This window comes from Spea bombifrons, chromosome 4 (assembly GCF_027358695.1).
Source record: "Spea bombifrons isolate aSpeBom1 chromosome 4, aSpeBom1.2.pri, whole genome shotgun sequence".
NCBI classification, from domain to species: Eukaryota; Metazoa; Chordata; class Amphibia; order Anura; family Pelobatidae; genus Spea; species Spea bombifrons.
Window position 1 is genome coordinate 99357017 of NC_071090.1, and position 20115 is coordinate 99377131.

General features: G+C 43.4%; 1 protein-coding gene across 2 annotated transcripts; it reads right to left on the minus strand.

The window, feature by feature from the left end:
- Window positions 1-372: 372 nt before the first annotated feature.
- On the minus strand, window positions 373-19791 carry AEBP1 (AE binding protein 1). Of its 2 annotated transcripts, none has more exons than XM_053462789.1 (22): window positions 19505-19791; window positions 16655-16978; window positions 12814-13590; window positions 10670-10735; window positions 10142-10207; window positions 9608-9679; window positions 9414-9485; window positions 8361-8438; window positions 7492-7563; window positions 7072-7131; window positions 6814-6923; window positions 6112-6251; window positions 5880-5964; window positions 5136-5280; window positions 4894-4982; window positions 4636-4759; window positions 3689-3885; window positions 3310-3489; window positions 2830-3214; window positions 2515-2654; window positions 2131-2230; window positions 373-1321 (listed from the first exon to the last, which is right to left on the minus strand). In XM_053462789.1, the coding sequence occupies exons 2-22, from the start codon at window positions 16938-16940 to the stop codon at window positions 777-779; spliced, it is 3789 nt and encodes a 1262-aa protein (XP_053318764.1). In that variant the 5' UTR covers window positions 16941-16978; window positions 19505-19791; the 3' UTR covers window positions 373-776. The 2 variants fall into 2 exon arrangements, with proteins under 2 accessions (XP_053318764.1, XP_053318763.1); XM_053462788.1 differs by having other exon boundaries at window positions 19480-19791.
- Between the last annotated feature and the right edge of the window lie 324 nt (window positions 19792-20115).

The window sequence follows — 20115 nt, forward strand, 5'->3', positions numbered from 1 at the left end:
ATCCGGGAACTGTTTGTCGATCCCTTCTACCTGTGTTTCACGTCAGAATTCCTTTTACATTATTCATTTCTAAAGCCATTATTTGATGTTTTGTTACACGTTTCCTTGAGTATACTGGTTGATGTTGATGTTGTCTATCCTTGTGTATTAACAGAGCTGGTGTGTGCATATAAAATACACTTTGCCTACTTATTTAAATCAGTACTATGCATCTAGTGCCAGGCAGCAGCGAATGTCTTTCAAGCACATAGTTATTTAAGTTGAGTGAAAAGAGTACTGTTTCTAACCTGCCAGGTTCGGATGTGGGAAAGGGTGGCAGTGCAGCTCTAAGCATTTGGCGCTTTGATGACATCACCAGGCAGTGAGCGTGAATTTTTCGGAACATTTTTATTAGTAATGGATGGTACAGGTGCAGATAACATGGCACTTTGTGTGGCTTATACAGAAGGCCCTGCATGTTGTTCTGACTAAAGCTAGCAGGCGTTGGGAAAATGGAGATTACCTACACAATATTTCATTTTCTCCCAGGAGCTCGTCTACACCCGTTTATAAAAGCTCCAGCTAAAGACTTAATCTCTTAAAACCCCCCTCATGGAGGCATTGATCCAAGGAACCCATTGAAGGATCTTTGTGTAACTCTGGCCCTTGCAAGCTTGTTTCACAAATGGTACATCAGCCACGCATACGGTGTAGACCCACTGTGGTGTTGAAGCTTTTTAACCTTTCGCATGCCCCCTCAGAGTTCTTTCAAAGACACCTCTGTTCTTTTTGCCTTTTCAGAAGTCCCCAAAGTTTATAGTGTAAGTCTCTGCCGTGGTGAATGGGGCGACAGGAGTGGTGACGTCCTCCTCCCATGTTTCTGTCTCTACCTCGGTGACAATTTCTGTGTAGGTCTCTGTCTCAGTGTCCCACAGTGACTCGGAGGGCGTAGGAGGCTCCAGCCTGCGAGGGGGAAGGGTCGTTGGGGTTTCGGTGGGGGGTAACGTGGTGGGCACGGCAAAAGGTGTTGTCGTGGGAGGTACGGTGGTGGAAAGTTTGGCCCGTCTGTTCAACCACATGCGCCGCCTCTGCATTCTCAGACGCGCAGCAGGAGATAATTGGCGTCCTCCAGGCGGAGCGAGCCGTAAGGGACCTTTACCCTTCATTGCAATGATTTCCTTTATCCTCCTCCAGTTGGATCGTGCCAAGACAAAATTACAATGGGTTGCTCCTACTTCATACCCAACGGTACAGGTCTTGGTGCTTTGGGTGAAACCTTCTGCCCGCGCTGTCACGCGATATTCACCAGGATTCAAGATACGCCAATAATCGCCGCCGCTTGCTGTTGGAAAGAGCATATTGGTTATTGCTAATCTTTCATGAAGATCCTGTTTGCATAGGTCACGTACAACGGTTTTCAGTGAGTTCCGTGTGCAACGTTTTACATACGTTACAGAGGTAACTCAACTGACAGCTCAACGTCACACAACAAAACAATTACTCTAAGTACTCTAATACGTCGTAACAGTCTGCTATTTACGGTTATTGATCATGAAATCTTCCAACGGCTGCCAAAGACTGTACTCTACAGCAGTTTAATGTGTTCTGGGTCACCTTGCCTTTTTCTCCGTCCATGTTGACATGTTTTAATCTCATCTGTTTGTGATGGTACAACCCTTTTTTAGTGAAACGCACCGTGATTTAGTAGTTAACTTGAAATGCGTTCATGTCTTCCGCTCTGTGGACTCTGTAGATTTGGAACCAGCACCTCTGGATAGGAACTTATCAATCACCGTTTGCATCGCTAGATCAGAGTTTATTTCTTAAAATTTAACCAGGACCAACTTTATAATGAGACTGTGTATTATTGGGATGTTGGCTGTGGTTTTTTTTTTTTTTTGCTACAGAGTTTCTCAATTTCTGAGCTCCACGCCAATAACAAGCTGTTTACATTTGACATAAAGTAGCTCCATTACTGAGCTGAACGTCTGACTCCACTGGGCATCGAGAAGAGAGATCTCAGAGAGCTGCTCCTGCATGAATTGAGATGAAACTTTTGATCTACGCAGCAAACTGTGCCACAAACTCAATTTAGTGAATAAAGCCCGCCAAGTATTTACCTACATTTTCTACATGTGGTTGTTCCATTACCTGTCATGACATCATGGTTTATCTCAGCAACAGATATAGTGGCGTTGGCAATAGGTTCTCCCTGTCTGTCAGTTACAATTCCTTTAATCCCACGGTGCACCTGAGAGAGACATCGTTCACATACATGTATATCAATTCCTGTGTATCATGTTCCAGTATCCCACCCATATCGTCCCTTGCATTTTGTGAACAAGGGCTAGCAATACTTGACATCATTATACTGTAAATTTCTAAAAATACGGAAAACCATGGCGGATCTTCCTCAGTAAGCCCTCCGCTAGGTGGTGACTCAAGTGATATACATAGCCAGGTACGGGGAACAATTCTATATCGGGCCGCTGGTCCTAGAGCGTTTAATATAAACGAGGGAAGAATTTCACTCACTTGTTCCATGAAGTTCAGTAGAGATTCTTTGTTGTTCTCCCATTCTTCCACCAATTCACTTTCATGCGGGAACTTATCACACCCGAGGTATATGGACAGCTCCATGCAATTACTGTGCAGATAACTAAAGTCATTCATACCTACGACGACACAAAGGTTATGGGGCTTAAAGATTATGTTCAGTTTTATACCATTTACAATGATCTCCAGCACCTACTTGAAGGATATCAACCTAGTACCATATACGTTGAATGTTCTTTGAATTCAGATTTGGTGGAAGTTTCCTATTGATCAAGTTTACAGCTCATCACTTACTGCCAGAAACCGGCCTCCATTTGGCTCCGTTGACTATGCCCATTCCTTTGGTGTAGTCATCTGCATGGCAGCTCCCACGAGCTGTGTCCGCCATGTTGAGGTGTGCGGAAGCATAGGAGATAGCAAGCCACCGGAAAATAGCGTGATCTGTAGTTCGAGACACCCCTTCTTCGTCTTCTCCCCCAACCTCCGTTACATCGTCGTCGTCCTCATCTTCCTCTTGATACAGGTGATGACGAGGCCGCTCCGGTGGGGCCTCCTCTTTGGCTGGCCGTGCCATGTCGTATGGGTAGGAGACCAACTTCTCCCCTCCTTGTAGGTTGGCCCCGAGCACAAATGGATTTTTGTCCATCCAAGCCATAATGGCCTTTGTCTCCACAGCCACCTGGATATCAATAACAAAGAGGTTTAGTTCTGCAGACAATCAACCTTCACAATCCTTATAACTTCCTTGTCCCGCTGTTCTTCGTTATTACTCACCGTGGCATCATCTGCCAAAAAGCTGTCGGGAATGGGAAGGTGGTGGTTGGGCACACGGTGAGGGACCCACTTCCTTTCCTCTGCTGCCCAAAGACCTGTATTCAGGTCTGGAAAGTTGGTAAATATGTCGTAGCCTTCTTCTGTCCAATGTCCGAGTGCCCAGTTTCCTAATTCTGAACCCTGCAAAATAAGAGTAAAGCGTAAAGAATAGAAAACCCTATTCTGGATAACATGTAAAATTAATAAATCACCTTATTACCACGTAGAAACGTTTTACTTGGATTATCTAGATCCAAATGTCACAGGGAAATGCACTCTTTATGGAGGAGTTTAGTAGGAAATACAAATATAATTCCCCACGTTTCTTGTTTTCACTCACCATCTGGCTTGCAATCTCATAACCATCAGGATTCAGCGATGGCACAAGGTGAATTCTGGTCTCCCGAACCAAGGTTGTGATCCGGGGGTTGTCATCCCGATATTCCTTACATATGAACTGCATGAGGAAAAGCAACAATTCTCTGCCTAGAACTTCATTCCCATGAAGACCGGCGGTGTACCGGAACTCCGGCTCCCCTGTAACCAACGAGACAGAAAAGAATGACGTGGGTATTCAAAATACATAAGGAAGACGTGACGCAGGACAGAAAAAAATGAATAGAGTGAAAAGAGAAATAGTATAATGGCATAGGTAAGCATAAGATACATACGAAAGGTGATTAGCCGGTAGATAATGAGATGTGGAGACGTTAAAATATTTTGCCTGCATTATTCTAAAGATCTCCAGTAGATGACTTTGCTTCATCTAAGCCTATCTGTTATTACCTTAATAAGAAAAGTAGGTAGAGCTGTATTGGTCCAGGAGAAGATAGAGTTTTAGGTGAAGGACCAAAAAGGTAAACATTCTGTAGAGTCACGTATAGGCTTTTGGGATGTCAGAGGCTTCATTTTCTGGTGGTTATGTTTGATTTGGTGGTTTACTAATGGACAATAACATTCTTACTTGACTCAGTGGTATTACCATCCAGAAGGATGTCATTCTGTTTGCTTTCTGCTCCCCCCACTGTTATTAATTCCCCAAAACGGCATCCTCTGCAAAAATGGTGATGCACCCACCTCTTAGAAGGCTTAGAGACCCCAATAATAACTTCAGCCTACACAGATTCTAAATGAACATCCAGTCACTGAAATAACTGTTGTTTAGGCTTTTTGCTTTTGCTATTTTTTGGTAACAGTTTGCAAGTGTTCTACATTGGACTGTTTAAGAGTGGTTTATAGAATAAGCTTTTTGCATGGAATCTCTTGATTTACGTCTGGTTTCTTTACCTGTTTCGTGCTCCCCCGGATTGTCAGATATTTCCATGGCGTAGATCTTCAGCCCTTTGGCGGTCTTCCCCACGTTGTAAATCCGAGTGATGGTGGGACACTCATCGTTGACCACTTTCATGAGCTGCAGAAGAGTACGCAAGAAGAGAAAGACTGATAAGGGATAACGACAGATAAACAAGAGCTCGAGAGGGCCACTGTAGCATCTGTGAAGGTTGACGTTGGTCCTAGTTGAGCTTTGAAGAACGTTCTGCTCACCTGTCTCATGTCTTTGTAGTTGTGGTATCTGAAGTCCAGATTGTCTGTAGATGTTAATACTTCATTCTGACTGTAGTAGCTGACTATGTCTGCATTAACAAAATAGACCATTATGAAAAGGCAGTTTTATTAGGAGACTGGAAAAAGTATTAACACGGCATAGGACTTGCACGATCACAGTGACACTGAGCTTGGGGAATCTGGAACTGTTTAAAAAGTCAATGCCTGTAGAGCGTTCTTACTTGATACAGGGCAGCCCAGTACCTCCAGGCGCATGCACAGACTCCCGTTCCAGGTCTGTGGGTATATACGGATGAATCTCGCCACTACAGGCTCTGGAAACTCTGTTTTCACCGGTGTGTCTTTGTCCACATTACCCATGAACAGCTGCAGCGAGAGAGGAAACAGAGCATATAACCCCAAGGCCAGCAGATGATGTACATCTTAATGTCTTCTCCCGGACATCCCAGCTCAGAAATGTTTAGTGGAGTACACTTTGATTTTGGGATTAGAAGAGCTAATCCCCCAGATTACTCCAAAGAGAGAATCAACGTTAGCCACATGAAATGTACATAATACATCGAGGGGAAAACTCTTTATATCCCACAGAGGTTTGTGGTTCATACAGCCCTGACTTGTGGAGATGGCACTTGGCAACTGGTGGTTTTACATTCACCAGGTGGCTACCTCTGAGTCCTTCGGTTGCCGGCTTGGCACCATTGATTTGGATTATGGATATCTGAGCGGACCCCAGTCCCACATTTACAATCCATGCCGCCGTGGGAATGAACAGACAGGGATTAATACCCACTATTTGAGTGTATGAGGATCTATACCTCTGGGCAGTGATTTGTTTTTATTATTATTATAACACAACTGTTGCTAGGGATGTGCCGTAGAAAAACCATTACAACCGGAACAGTGGAATTCTGGATCTTGTTGACACCGTTCCCATATTTTGCTAAATGAACAAGCCAGGTACTCACCATGTCCTCATATCCATTACTGTACTTCACCCACTTCTGGCTGTCGTTACTAAATCCTACGTGGAATGCTGTGACAAAATCATCGCTGTGAAGGCAAGAGAAAAAGATGAGGAAAGGCACACAAACGGAGTATTTACGGTGTAGGTAATACGTATTGTTACACTGGCGGGTCAACAAGGAGATTTATTTAATAGATTAGAAAGGGAAACAATGGGGATGGTGGCGGACGCACTGGATGAGGGAGTCCCTTCCTTGTGTTATTACTCCTGTAAATAAGGTGCTTCTCCTCGTGTCCACTTCTATCCACTGTGCCCGGCCGTCATCCTCTGCGCACCAGGAGCCGTCAAAGAAGTCGTCTTCATTAGTACCGGCCTTTGGAGGGAACAGAAAGTGTGAGGCGCCAATGAGAGGGGAAATTATGAAATATTAAACTTCCTCAAGAAATCGCCAGAGTTCTCGCCCCATTATCTTGGCCTAATCTACTGGACAAACACCCCGATTCCTTATCATACTGCCTGGGGTGAACAGTAGAATGGCTCAGTCTCAATCACCCAGACTTCATTAACATTGCCTTAAGGAATCGGCTCGGTGTGATGTGAGAAGGGAAAATATCACATGACTGACAACAATGGCCGCTTCCAGGTCTGCAGATAAAAGAACGGAAGCAAAATGATTATTTTGTCAATGCTGACCTACATTACTATTTAGAGCATTATATAATTTTATGCCAGGGAGGTGATAGTCTTCAGATAATCTTTTCTACGATAACATAATTTGGTTTCTTACGGACAGATTCGTCACTTACTTGGGTACATCCAACCCGAGGTAACTACACTGGTTTTCCTCCTGATGATGTCCCAAGTACTCGCCTATCCCTGACCTTTTGTCAGTTGCCCTGAACGCCAACATGTCCGGGGCTAAGCCCTGCACACACCTGAATGTTGAGTCTGGCCCTCTGAGCATGTAGCCCATGGCGCAGCATGGAGGATGCAAGCAGCTGATCGTCCCCTATACGGTGAGACTCCAGGCCAATGGGAGGACATACTGAGGGAGACAAAATACATATGTATATTGCACCATGTATAGTGCAGAAAGGAGAAAGAAAAATAATTTGACAGCTGTGTGTATAGGGTAGAGAGGAGAGAGCAGAGAGGGGAAAGCTGTGTCTATCCAGTACTAAAATTAATATTACTTTTTTTCTCTTTAGGAAGCTCTTCCTCTTCTTCTGAATCCCATTCTGTTTTCTTCTTTTCTGCAACAAAGAATAGCCTGCAATGTACACTAATGTGTGACCAATGTACATGCTGTATATCAGCCTAGATACAATATGAAACTTACATATGTCAGATTTCTCTCCCCTTTGTTTTCCCCCTCTCACCCACATTCTCCCTTTCCTTGTCACCCGTATTTCCCTTCTCCCCATCACTCACATTCTCCCCATCACTCACATCTCCCTTTACCCTATGACTCACATCCCCCCTCTCCTTATCACTCTAAAATACCTGAGTTGTTTTTTCCCTCCATGCTTCTCGCTTACTTTTCCTCGTACACCTCCGGGTTTCCCTTCATGCCATTTCCTTGCCTACTTATTTTACTCACAGTCCCTCCTCACCTTTCCGCTCTCTCGCCTTCTCTTCTTCTTCCCTCTCTCGCTCCTCTTTACTAGTCGTTTTTTCTTCCTTTTCTGTAAAGAGGTAAATAATTCCAAGCCGTTGGTGTTGCAGAAAACGCAAATTCTTACCTAATGCCACATCAGTATAATATATATACCGTATTTGCTTGATTATAAGACGAGGATTTTTCAGAGCAAATGCTCTGGAAAATACCCCTCGTCTTATATTTGAGGTCGTCTTTTAATCAGACCTCAAATAGAGGTCTGTCTACAAGACTAATATCCAGATCCCCCGCAGCGCTGCAGGGAAACCGGATCCTCCTCTCTGGCAGCCGGTGAACGTCTGCGAGATGCACTCAGACAACCTTCGTTGCTACCCGCCACTTCTGCCGGGGCTTCTATGACGGAGAGCTGGCATCACATGACCTTCCGGTGCTCAGTCATAGCACCTGGATAGTAGCGGAGGTTGTCTCCGTGCATCGTGCAGGCATCCACCGGCTGCCCCCATTTTGACACCAGGGTGTCTGGAGTACGGGGGACAAGTCTAGGGATGCATTGGTAAGTCGGGGGGCATATAGGGGTATATAAGGCATATCAGGGGACAGAGTAGCAAGCCGTGGGGCAGATGTGCATAACTGGGACAGAGTGGCAAATAAAAGGAATCTCAATCATTTTTTATTAAATATTAAAAAACAGTTTACATGATCTAATATTTACTGGTAAAACTTTTCCTATAGGGTTGTCTTCAGGCTTTTTCTTTTTATTAATATTCAAATTTTGGGGGTCGTCTTATAATCGAGTAAATACCGTGTGTGTGTGCATGTATGTGTATATGTGTGTGTATATATAATATAGATACACATAAGTACCTGAGGTGTATCGGTCTTCATCGGTTTCCTCCACTTCACCCTCTCTGTCTGGGTGTTCGGGGGGCAGTAAGTAATCATCTGAAAATGAACAGAAGGATAAGAAATGAAGACAAAAATACAGAGATTCCAGGTTCCTTATCCCTATGCAGGTTCCTTATCCCTATGCAGGTTCCAGGTTCCTTATCCCTATGCAGGTTCCTTATTCCTATGCAGGTTCCAGGTCCATAATTGGTGCTCGTTCTAAACGTTCCTGAATCTAATCTCCCTTTCTGCTTATGGGCTTTTGAACTGCCGCTTGTTCTCGAGGTCATGCATTTTTTTTGGATTTGTAAAAAAATACTTAATCCGTTTAGCAGCATATGGAGTACATCAACCAAAATAGTTGCACAGCTGCGGTAGTTTAAAAAAAAAACATGGAAATATTTAGGAGGGGAATAACTTTCCTTCCAAACCATCAATGCCCCGTCCTTGTTTACAGAATTAAAATTGCACAACTTAATTAGAAATTAGGCAAGATATCACATAAAAAAGCATTCTTTTTCAACATGTTTTGATGTCAAATATGCTTAAAGGAGAAATGCCACCATTTTTGTTATTATGTTGTGCTGTCTTCTTTCTATTTTTAATAATTTCTAGTTCTTTCATAATGTAATGTTTACAGGCACATCAGCCATTTGTATGTTTTCTCGCTCAGTTATCTAAAATAATGTTACCCACGCTGACTCCTTATCTATCGTACTGCACTGTGGTAAACAATAGAATGACTCGCTGTTAATCACCCAGCTGGACACGCTGACTAATAAAAGTCTAAGGGGAATAGATTTCAAGTTATTGAAACAAAATAAGACAAAACCATGTTTTCTCCCCCTATGGTAACCTATATGACTATATAACTGTATACAGTGCTGTGATTTCTGCTCCAAAATGTGTTTGTTTGTTTTTCTCATGGGACTTCCCTTTTAATCAGTAAAATATCCCCTTTATGGTACGAGGAGCTGCCTCTGGTACCATTTTCACCAAAACAGTCCATTTTAGCCTAATAGTGATACTTACAGTCATCATAAATGTGCCCTTGTTTCACATCTGGGTAAGAGGGGGCTTGCGTGGGGCGCAAAGTTGGCTTCTCTGCAGACGGTGAAAAGCACAGAGAGGTTTATCAGCGGAGGGTCATATATGAATTTCATCTGGGGGGGGAGGTCAGGACTCCCATTCGAGGGGCTGAGGGGTTACAATGGAGGGTTACTCACTCGGTTGTGGCTTCTGCTCTGGTTTTTGCCGCTCGGGAACTTTCGGTTTCTTTTGTCTCCTGATGTAGCCATCTGCATAGGGTAAACAAAATTACATCTTATGGGGAGGAAAAAGTGAGTAGGAAAGTGGAGAATGAAAAAGAAAAGAGAAGATACAATCCGAAAGGGAGAAGATAAAATATTTTTATAAATAATTATGGATTTAAGGCGCTGTTCCACCTACCCACCTAATTAATTTGAACTAAATGCAGCATTAGAAACATAATCTTAGTGGTGCCCAAACCCTTCCCAGAAATAGAAGTAAAATGTTGCCTTATGTCATTTCATACAAAGAATGCAAGAATAAAATGTACTGATCTGCTAAGACTTATTTGCTTATCATACTAAAGAGTGCAATAAATGTTTAGTGGGACAGAACCTTTAATCAACAGAGCAAACAAAAAAAGCTGCTTATATCTAAGATTTAAATCTTTATATAAGCTGCAAACGTTTTGTTTTTTAGGTGACAGATATGGACGTGTGAGAAATTCATACAGTCATCATAATCCTCCCTCTCCAGGCGGTCATTGTAATCTTCAGTGGGGGGTTCTTCACCCGGACCTGGAGGGGAGAATACAGTTAGTTAGAAAAGTAACAGCAGGTACAGGTATAGGTGACAGATCCCCCTATATTAACTATGCATTGTTCAGGGCACGAGCCGCCCTCCCTGTAGGGTGACGCTGGGAAGTATATGTTTATTCTATGCCATTCGTTTGCTGTGCGTTCTCAGCGGCTGTACCCCATGTGATGTTAGAAATGTATAATTGCACTGCCTTGTTTTAACTAAAAAAAGATTCCGTTGTGAGAGAAAGCTGCAGCGTACTGGTAGTTATTCTAAGTGCATGCTGAGCCTGGAATGAAGTAATCCAGCATGGGGGTTTTGGGAATTTCTCCTCTTCAGCTCCACATCTGTTTGGGAAATGCTGCCTTCCAGCGTCTATGAAAATGCTCGCGTTACCCAAATGTATAAAGCAGCTTGGAGTGCAGAATGTGGCGAGCCTGGCAAAGGTTCTGTCCGCTTACCGGGCCGTGGCTTGCGCTCCTCTAGATCTGGTTCTTCGGGTTCTGGGAACGGCTGCTGGTATCTCCCTAAAACACAAAGCACTGATTGTAAAGGGGGCATCTTTCTCACGTACTGCCCTGGGTTTCCTACCCCCTTATATCTACACACCAGGCTTCGCAAATCAAGACCCAATCTAGGGTTCTCTTCTTCCCAGCCACGAGATCGCTTCCATAGAGACTTTAACCCCATGAGCTAAAATCAACCCCAAACTACATCTAACAGCAATACTGAAAGCCACACACGGCTGTTAAATGCATGCAAACAACCCTCAGCCAGCCGGTTCTGGATTGAATGTTGGCTGATAATCACATGAGTTTTAGCACCATAAATGTATTCTATGTTCTGTAACTGGTTACAGAGACAAAGAAGCCACAGCAGTCCCAGACTTACCTGTTGTTCTTTAATAGTAAGAAATACGTTTATTTGTGTAACGTTTATAGAGAGAATGGTATTTGAGCCACATGTAGAGAGTTTGCATAATTGAAATGAATTTTGTACGGTAATGATTAGACGGCGGGGCAGTTCTGTCACCGGCTACAGCCCACCCCTGAAGTGATCTGGAAGTATAACTGCAGCCCGGTGTGCCTGACCAACCTGCGCGATCACTGAGAACCTGTTGGGCTCTTTATCGATCCTGGGGGTCTCGTGCAGTGTGTGACCATTCCAGAAGCAACAGCCCTCCTTAACATTTCGTCCCTCATCTCAGGATAATATATTCTGTCCAAGCAGACAGAGGGGAGTCTAGAGTGTCAGTGGATACCTGCCGGTACATTAACCACACATTTCAGGAGAGGGACTAGGACAGGTGAGCTAAAGGTAGGTGGGTGTACGTGGGGGGGGTCCTCTCATCTGTGTTTAAGATGGCACAGAGAAGATGAGTCTGACTAATCCCAACCTCGGCCTCTGTATTCAAACAGAGCCAATCACACTCTTATTATAGGCACCACATGTTACAGAGCTTATTCCTCCCCCTGCAATGTAATTTGACAAGTATTTATAGTGACCAATCTGATTGGTTGGCTTTGAGAGAATGTAATTGGAACACATTGATTTTAAGCATCTTCCAGATCCGGCCCTTTGGCTAAAATACAACTTTTATTACGTCGCTTTACATGCTTACTAAGAATTGGCTTTCTTTGTAGAAGCCAAGGTTATTTTTAGAGTTCCCTCTGATTTTTAAGGAAACAGCTTTATCGTAACAATCTGCAAGCTGCTTTCTCTGGGCGACCGACAGCCAGTTATTGCTCCTACAACGAGCAACTCTTGTTTTGACCTAGATTGATAGACGGGATCTTAACTCCCTTAGTTCCTCGGGTTTCTATACTTGATTTATAGACAGATAGTTCATACACTGTTTGGGGCATAGGCTACTTCTGGCAATCCAGCTGCCGAGGACTGCGATTCCCAGAATGCACAGAAATATAACGCACAACATACGGACTGCTAGTGACTGTCTATATGTACTGCCCTCCAAAATTACCAGGAGTCGTTATGGGACATTACTATTTCTCACACCTTTCTCTTTCACGCGATCGCTATCTCTCATCATTTAAGCGATCTGTAGATCCACTAGAAGGTCCATTTGTTTGGTAATTTGTCTGGTTTCGGCTCATTTGACGTTGTTCACTTACTTCCAAAAGACACTAACAGCCGTGTTAAGAATTTTCACTTTAAAAAATGTTCTTTTATCCTTTTGTGGTAAACGAAATTATTTTCATTAGTGAAACTAATTGATCTATTTGTTGTTAATAAATTGTTTTCATAAGTGAAAAATATTCATTAAATTAAATCGATTAATATTCATCAATTAAAATAAAACAAGTATCACATTAGATTCCAGACTGGTATTGTAAAACAATTGGATGAACTACCTATTTCAATTAATAATTTTATAATAATACATTCATTATATTTAATATTTCTTGTTATGGATCTCCCATCCAATTACTGCTATACATTTTGTCCTGTACTCATGTTTTAGTATTTGTTGTTGTTGTTGTTACCTTCTGCACATTGCACCATTCACCCAGGACCTATACTTGTACATCTACCACCCAAGGCCAACATCATTTCACATTTATCATGGCTTATACCATGTTCTCACCTTGTTCTTCCCATTCATCTTCACTCTTGGATTCTTTTTCAGTCGGTGTGGGTCTCCAGTATCTCTCCTCCTCTTCATCTGTTACTTGGGGTCCTCTATACCTTTCCTCTTCCTCAGTGATTTGAGGTCTATGGTATCTATCGTCCTCTTTCCCAGTTGTTGGAGGTGCCCTATATCTTTCTTCCTCCTTTCTCCCTTCCTCGTCATAGTCATCTGTGATATATCTTTCCTCTTCTTCCTCTGTGATTTGGGTTCTCCTATAGCTATCAGTCCCTTCTTCTGGAACATGGGGTCTTCCAAATCTTTTTTCTTCTTCCAGAGTAATTTGGGGTCTAATGGGCCTTTCTTCAACCTTCTCATTGATCTGAGGTCTCCTATAACTCTCTTCCTCCCCCTCATTGATCTGAGGTCTCCTGTTTCTCTCTTCCTCCTCCTCGTTGATCTGAGGTCTCCTATAACTCTCTTCCTCCCCCTCATTGATCTGAGGTCTCCTGTTTCTCTCTTCCTCCTCCTCGTTGATCTCGGGTCTCTCAAACCTTTCCTCTATATCCTCTCTCTCTGGTTGTCTTTCTTGTTTCTTCACTGGCAACTTCTTGGTTGGTTTAGGGGTTTTTTCTTTGGGTTTCTTGGTTGCTTTTGGTTTCTTTTCTTTGGGTTTCTTAGTGGGTTTAGGGGGTTTCTCTTTCTTTTGAGGTTTCTCTTTTGGTTTCTTGGTGGGTTTAGCAGCCTTTTCCTTTTTCTCTTTCTTTGGCTTTTCTTTTGCCTTTCCTGGTGAATCTGTGATTGGAAAAAGAGACAGCACGTCAGAGTCTGCACTGCCAGTTCCTAAACCCTCCCAGCATTTCAGGGGTCATTTCTCAACACTATTGTTTTTTTTAAAGAACAGCGTGAAAGACAGAGAGGATGCATGCATACACTCCATTGCATTGTTTTTCAAAAATGCTGCCAGATCAGTCAGCAGGAGATAGTAGATCTCCCAAACCATCCCTATGGCACCAGGAACCGACCCTAAAATCATGGATTAGCATAGGTCTCACACGAGCGATTTATCCCTGCTTGATCTATTTTATATATATATATATATATATATATATATATATATATATATATATATATATACATACACACATACATACACACACACACAAAGCACCGAGATTGTAAAAAGGAAGATCAAGATCTCAAAAACACAGTTAAATGCGTAAAAACTAAAATCTAAGAAAAGAACATGTGTCATAAGGATTATGAGTTTGAGAATAAATACTGTATATAGAAATAACAAATGCTTTCCATCATACGCAGGAAGGATAGTGAGTTAACACTGAAATTTTATGAAGCCCAAGGTCACCTAGTATTACCAATTGAGAGAATAGCTCAAGGGAACTATGGAGTTATCCTCTGCTTGTTATCCAGATCTTCACAGAGATCGACAGGAACAGTAGACCTGACCAATACTTCAGAAAAATACATTCATGGTTTCAACCAAGATGCATAATCTAGTTATGGAAATACATTTCAGGCAGTGTTCCCTCTAAGCTGTGCGCTTGTGCGCACGCACATAGCATTTTTAGAGAGCGCACACGTCCAAAAATTGCGCGCACAACAGTTTTTCCCAATAAAAAAAAATATATAAAATTTTTTGATACTTTATGCGGTGCGGATATTGTGCGCACCAAATTTTGGCTCTGGGAAAATTTTTGCACAAGAGAAATTTTCTGCGCACGCCACCTAAGAAAAATTAGATGGAACATTGATCTTAGGATCTCACAAAACAGCCTCAGCCTAAAACCAGACGTTGGTTTCTATTCCACAACTTGGTCACCTACAAAAACCATAATTACAGCAAAATTTAGTTAGGAAAACTACACCCCTTGCCAAACTTTGAAACCAAACTCAAAAAGCATATGGGAGTAATGGCGACAGACACACAGCTCTCGGAAAGTACAGCTAACGCATACTGCGATATCAGGGCTGCTTGTATAATTAGACTATTAATAAACGGATGTGGAACTTCCACATCATATCAATAAGCCACTGGGAACGTAAATATATTGACAACACGGCCAATGTACATCACTACTCATAGAATTTGACGGCAGATAAGTCTGCCCGTTTTTCCTGATGCACAGACTTTATTCAGCTCTTGGCCTTGCCTTAGATTCAGGGCAGCTTTATGCCTGTCCCATGCATGTTTAAATTCCCTGTATTAGTCTCCACCACTTGTGATGGGAGACTGTTCCATTTATGTACCACCCTTTCAGCCCTCTAATCCTTTATCAATCTATCGACCTACCAGTGATCTCCAAAACTCATTCCAAAGAACACATGACTGTCACTATAACATAACACCAAATCCCAACAACATCATTCTATTGTCTCGTTACTATTCAGGGACAATATGAGGCAAAGAGCAACTTTAAATGCGATATCCCTCCTACCCACTATTGGCAAGTATAGGGACTTGTTTCACAGAAAAACAGATGGCCTTCCCTTTAAGAAGGGAAAATTACTAGTTCATCATCCTGTAAATTGGGATACAACAGAGAATTCCATTTAAGATTAAAGTTGCTCAGTGTTAATACACATAACAAGTTATGACTTGGCCCGTATGTTATGATGAGTGATAGATCTTACTGGGAATCCCAGATCCACGTAAAATTGGACACATAAAACATCTACAGGATGTAAGCAATGAATAGAGGTCTTTGACAAGTGCTGCCTGGAATGCAGAATTCATTTAGCAATGCCAGTGTATGAATTCTGCGTATGTCCGGGCAGTGCGGATCAGTATGCGGCAGGTAGAATTTCACAGGTGTCCAGCTTTACATGCCTGAACTGGCAAATATTCATGTGTCCATTGAGATGAATCGGGAAGTAAGATTCCAAACACTCAGTGAAAAGACACTTCAACTTCATAGTGGTGATCAGTTTTATCTTCAACTACATTTACGATCAATACAACGATACAAAAATGGCAAGTGGTGCTTTTCTTCTTAATGAGTAATATCTTGCCTTTTTTTCCAACTGTGTTTGCCTTCGTCACTTACCCATGATCATCAAAGTCAGGGCCGGCCGAAGACTTAACGCCGCCTGGGGCGAAGTTTAAAACGCCGCCCCCCCCGCCGCCGACACGGGGGGGGGATTTTAAACTTCGCTAACGCCATTACGCCATTATTTAACCCCCCCGTACTTACCTTTAAAGAGTCCTCCCGGCGAGTCTCCCTGCTCTGCCACGGTGCCGGTTTGTAATGCTGAGCGCCGGAAATTGACGCCACTTCCGGCGCTCATCATTACAAGCCGGCACCGAGACCGAACAGGGAGACTCGCCGCAGAGGAGGGAGAGAGGGGCGCCGAGCGGGTAAGCGAAAACCACTCAGCGCCCCTCTCTCTCTCCTCCGCTTCAAAACAAACAACAACAAAAAAACACTTGGGGCGGCAAAGTGCCGCCGCTTCTTAAGTGCCGCCTGGGGCAATTGCCCCAGTCGGCTCCATTGTAGGGCCGGCCCTGATCAAAGTTAATGTTAACTTAGTGACTACAATGTATTACATTCTGTTACATTTATGTCTACTTGTAGGCAATATTTATTTAATCTTTCTGGTTTCTAGATGGTATCTCCATGGAAATGGCAATGGCAATGGAAAAAAATCGCTACAATGGCACAGAGACATTTCACGGTTGTGTTATACGGAATGAAATCTGGAATTTTGTTATGGCTGGATATGCTAATGTTCACGCCACATAGGACTTGTGTAATCCCTAATGCAACAAGTGTCTCTTAATAGAAGCAAACACTAATGCTTGCATCATAGTATGCTTTCTCAACATGGGTCGCACACTAACCTCTACCCTCACTTTTTGGAGCTTTTTCTTTTCTCCTTGCTGGAACATCATCATCATCCTCGTTGCCACCAACCCTACTTATTGCTGTTCCTCCTGTGTCCTCTTCTTCTTCTCGTTTGGGTTCTCCCTTGTCATCATCCTCTTCCTCTGGACCTAGTTCGGACAGAAATCCTTGAAGGAACTCTTCGATCTCATCATCTGTCAAGACAGCCTGGTTCTGGACAGATGGGCACAACGCGGCCAGGAACAGAGAGAGAAGCACCAATGGGACTCCTTGCTTCCACATCTCTAAATCCACGAGGAGAGATGTGATGGTGAATGAACCTATACCGATGGAAGCAGAAAATAATTTTAGTTTGGCACGCAGGATGACGTGGTGGGGTTTATTCACTAAATGGACAGGTGTCAGGAGAGTTGTGGGTTTAACTCTCTTCACTATTAACTCACGTTGCTATTAATTATGAAGGGCCAACACTGGCAAGTTTCTCCATCTAGAATAGCTGAGCGAGCCCTGAATAATGTATAATTCAATGGGTGGGCAGCCCTTGGAAAAATCTCACTGATTTACCTAGATATTATAAAGGCCAAACCAAGCTCTTCCGGCAGCAGAAACGTATTGGGGATGGGCCTTCATAATGTATAGGGGCTGAAACCAACTCTCCTGCAAACTATCCTGTCCTCTCTCCCTTTAGTGAATAAACCCCAGCGTAAAAGCATTCTGTCTGTAAGGAAACCATTATAACGATCTAGCATACTGGAAAGGGCTATGTGTCCTCTCCACAGACCATTAACTGCAATATGCCTGGCCAGCAGAAACCCAAATAATCATGCGGACTGACTACAGCTACCACAAATAGCCACGTGGCTTTCTTATTTACTGCAAATAGCCATGTAGGCCTAATGGGCATTCCTGGTATGTGGCCTACAATAAAGGACTCTAAAGTAGGTAAATATTGAAAGGTTTTGACCCAGTTTTTGGACTTCCGGCAAATTATTAAATGCCATGCTGGTGCCCGCAAGTGCCCTAAGGCAGTTCTTTAGTCATATAGCTCCCTTGCTTGTCACCAACCCTGTATGAGGAAACTTCAGTGAGCCACACTCTCAGTCTGCACACCACCCCAAAAGGAGTGCAGCAGTCTGTATCCTGCAAATGTTCAAGCACCGGGATGGAAATTTCCACTACTCCACTTGCATTAAGTGGGCTAGTAACCTCGCCCTTTAAGGCTGGTCATATTTTCCCAGGCCTGTCCATGTACCCAGATTATTTGCACCCAGCTAGCAGCGTGTGCTGTTATTACACTCATTATGTACAATATCGTATATCCTGTCACACATGTAATGTGTCCCACATGTAACAGTCCGTGCACCCTACATGTGACCTATTGCCACACGTCCTGCCTATATCAATCATGTGTGTATCTTGAATGCACTTCGTTAAAGGGCCATGTTCCCTGTGTGAACAATGGCAGCGTCCATCGAAGCAGCCACCGCCATGCAATCATCCCCTCCGGGAACTTTCTATAGGGGCTTAGGCTGATAGCATTGACAGTATTTACTCCAACACTTCACATGATGACTCCCTAAGGACCATATGTATAGCATATATGTGGCACACAGCGTTACATGTGGAGCAATGCATTTGTTCCCATAGTGACTGCACCACATTTGGAACTTTGACCAAGACTTGCTCTTTATACAAGTATTCTTTAGAAACTACAAACTCCCTGTTTCACAAATCATTCTGTGCCAAGGGGAAGCCTGGGATATTTACTGCCAGGCTTCTATGATTTAATGAATTTTGGCTGCCACACACATGTTCACTATAAAAAAGCAGCCCCGACATAAAATAGCTGGGCCTTGGGACCCTTCTACAGGATGTATAGCGAAGACTAGAATGGATCAAGTTTCTTGGGGGTTGTTCTGTGATCTCGGACTTCTTTCAGACATACCTCTAGGGTATAACTTTGACAGCCTGTAACTGTCTAAAGACATCTGACAACGTAGCTGCCGAGAGCTGCTGTTATCATCAGCTCACCCATTAACCCACTAATGCTTACACCAGCATTGGTGTCTAATGGGAAATAAGAACAGTTTAGCCCACCTGGTCTGGCCCTTTTGTCTCCTGTAAAGCCTCAACCCTTAATTAGTCAGCGGTCTTGCAGACTCATGTTATGCCTTTGCCATGCATGTTTAAATTTCCTCACTGTGTTAGTCTTTACCACTTCTGCTGGGAGGCTGTTCCACTTATCTCTCAGTAACGAAGTAGCTGTGTGTAGTATGTACTGTCCATGGACAGGCAGGTGGGTCTATCGCAGAGAATATGGAATGATATGCGTGCGTGCAAAGTACTAAACAGAGAGATAGCTATATGTAGAGCATATTGAGAAACTTACTAGCGGTTGTAAACATGTAGCTCTCACTGTATTATACAACACACATCACGCCCAGCCACTAAAGTCCTCATCACTGTATGTGCTAACCAGCTGGCCCTTACAGCTCTTCCTAATGGAAAGTAAATGGTGCTACTGGGTTTCTGAGTCACCTGTCTTCATGCAGTGGAAAAATTAAATCATTGGGAGCTGCTAGTGTCATTAGAGTAATGCTTTCCTTTATGGCTGACCCTGGGACTACAATGAAAAATCCAATGGGAGTCCAGGTGTTTAAACTCACATGCACTCATACCCTCATTAGGTCATTAATGGAGTTTTGCCCCTACATCTCACCCAGTCTTCTATAAACACATGTGACAGTAAAAGCCATATGAACATAAAGCTCACCCACACACACTAACACCCCACATAAGCCTTCATCAGAAACGCTTTTACCTGCCGGGGCAGACGCTCCACCCACCTCGTTCCACAGTCCCTGGAGATGGTGAAGAAGGGATGCCTCCTTGGTGTGAGGGTCTCAAAGGAGACCGCAGCAGCCCCCTCCCCCAGGACAGGGGGTCAGGTACTAATAATGGGGGAAGGGTCCCACAGCTTGCACTCTCCGGTTATGTCTCAGTGCTGTGAAGGATACACTGGACTGGATGGGATGAATCAGACTGTGAAGCCTTCTCCTGATTCTCCAAAATCCTTGGGGCGGAAACCCCTGACACTTTCTTCTACTCGGGACCCTCACAGCTTGTACCTGACATCTGCAGAAAGGAAATTGAATCCAGCCCCTCTCCCTTTCTTCACTCCGCTCCCCCTCTGAAATCCTTAACCCTCCCAACCCCACAAATCACTTGCTCCTGAAAGAGGGAGGGGAGGAGAATGAGAAGAGGGGAAGCCATAAATACTTAAAACCAAGGGGAGAGTGAATATTGTAGAGATTTGTGAGCTGTTTATTGCATCATTTTCTTGATACACAAATTCCCTCCCAAGTTTAATCAGAACGGAACCAAAGTATTGAAGGATGAAGTGACTTGAACTCTGGAAAGAGGGCAAATGGTGTCAGGCTGTGCATGGTGCATGGGC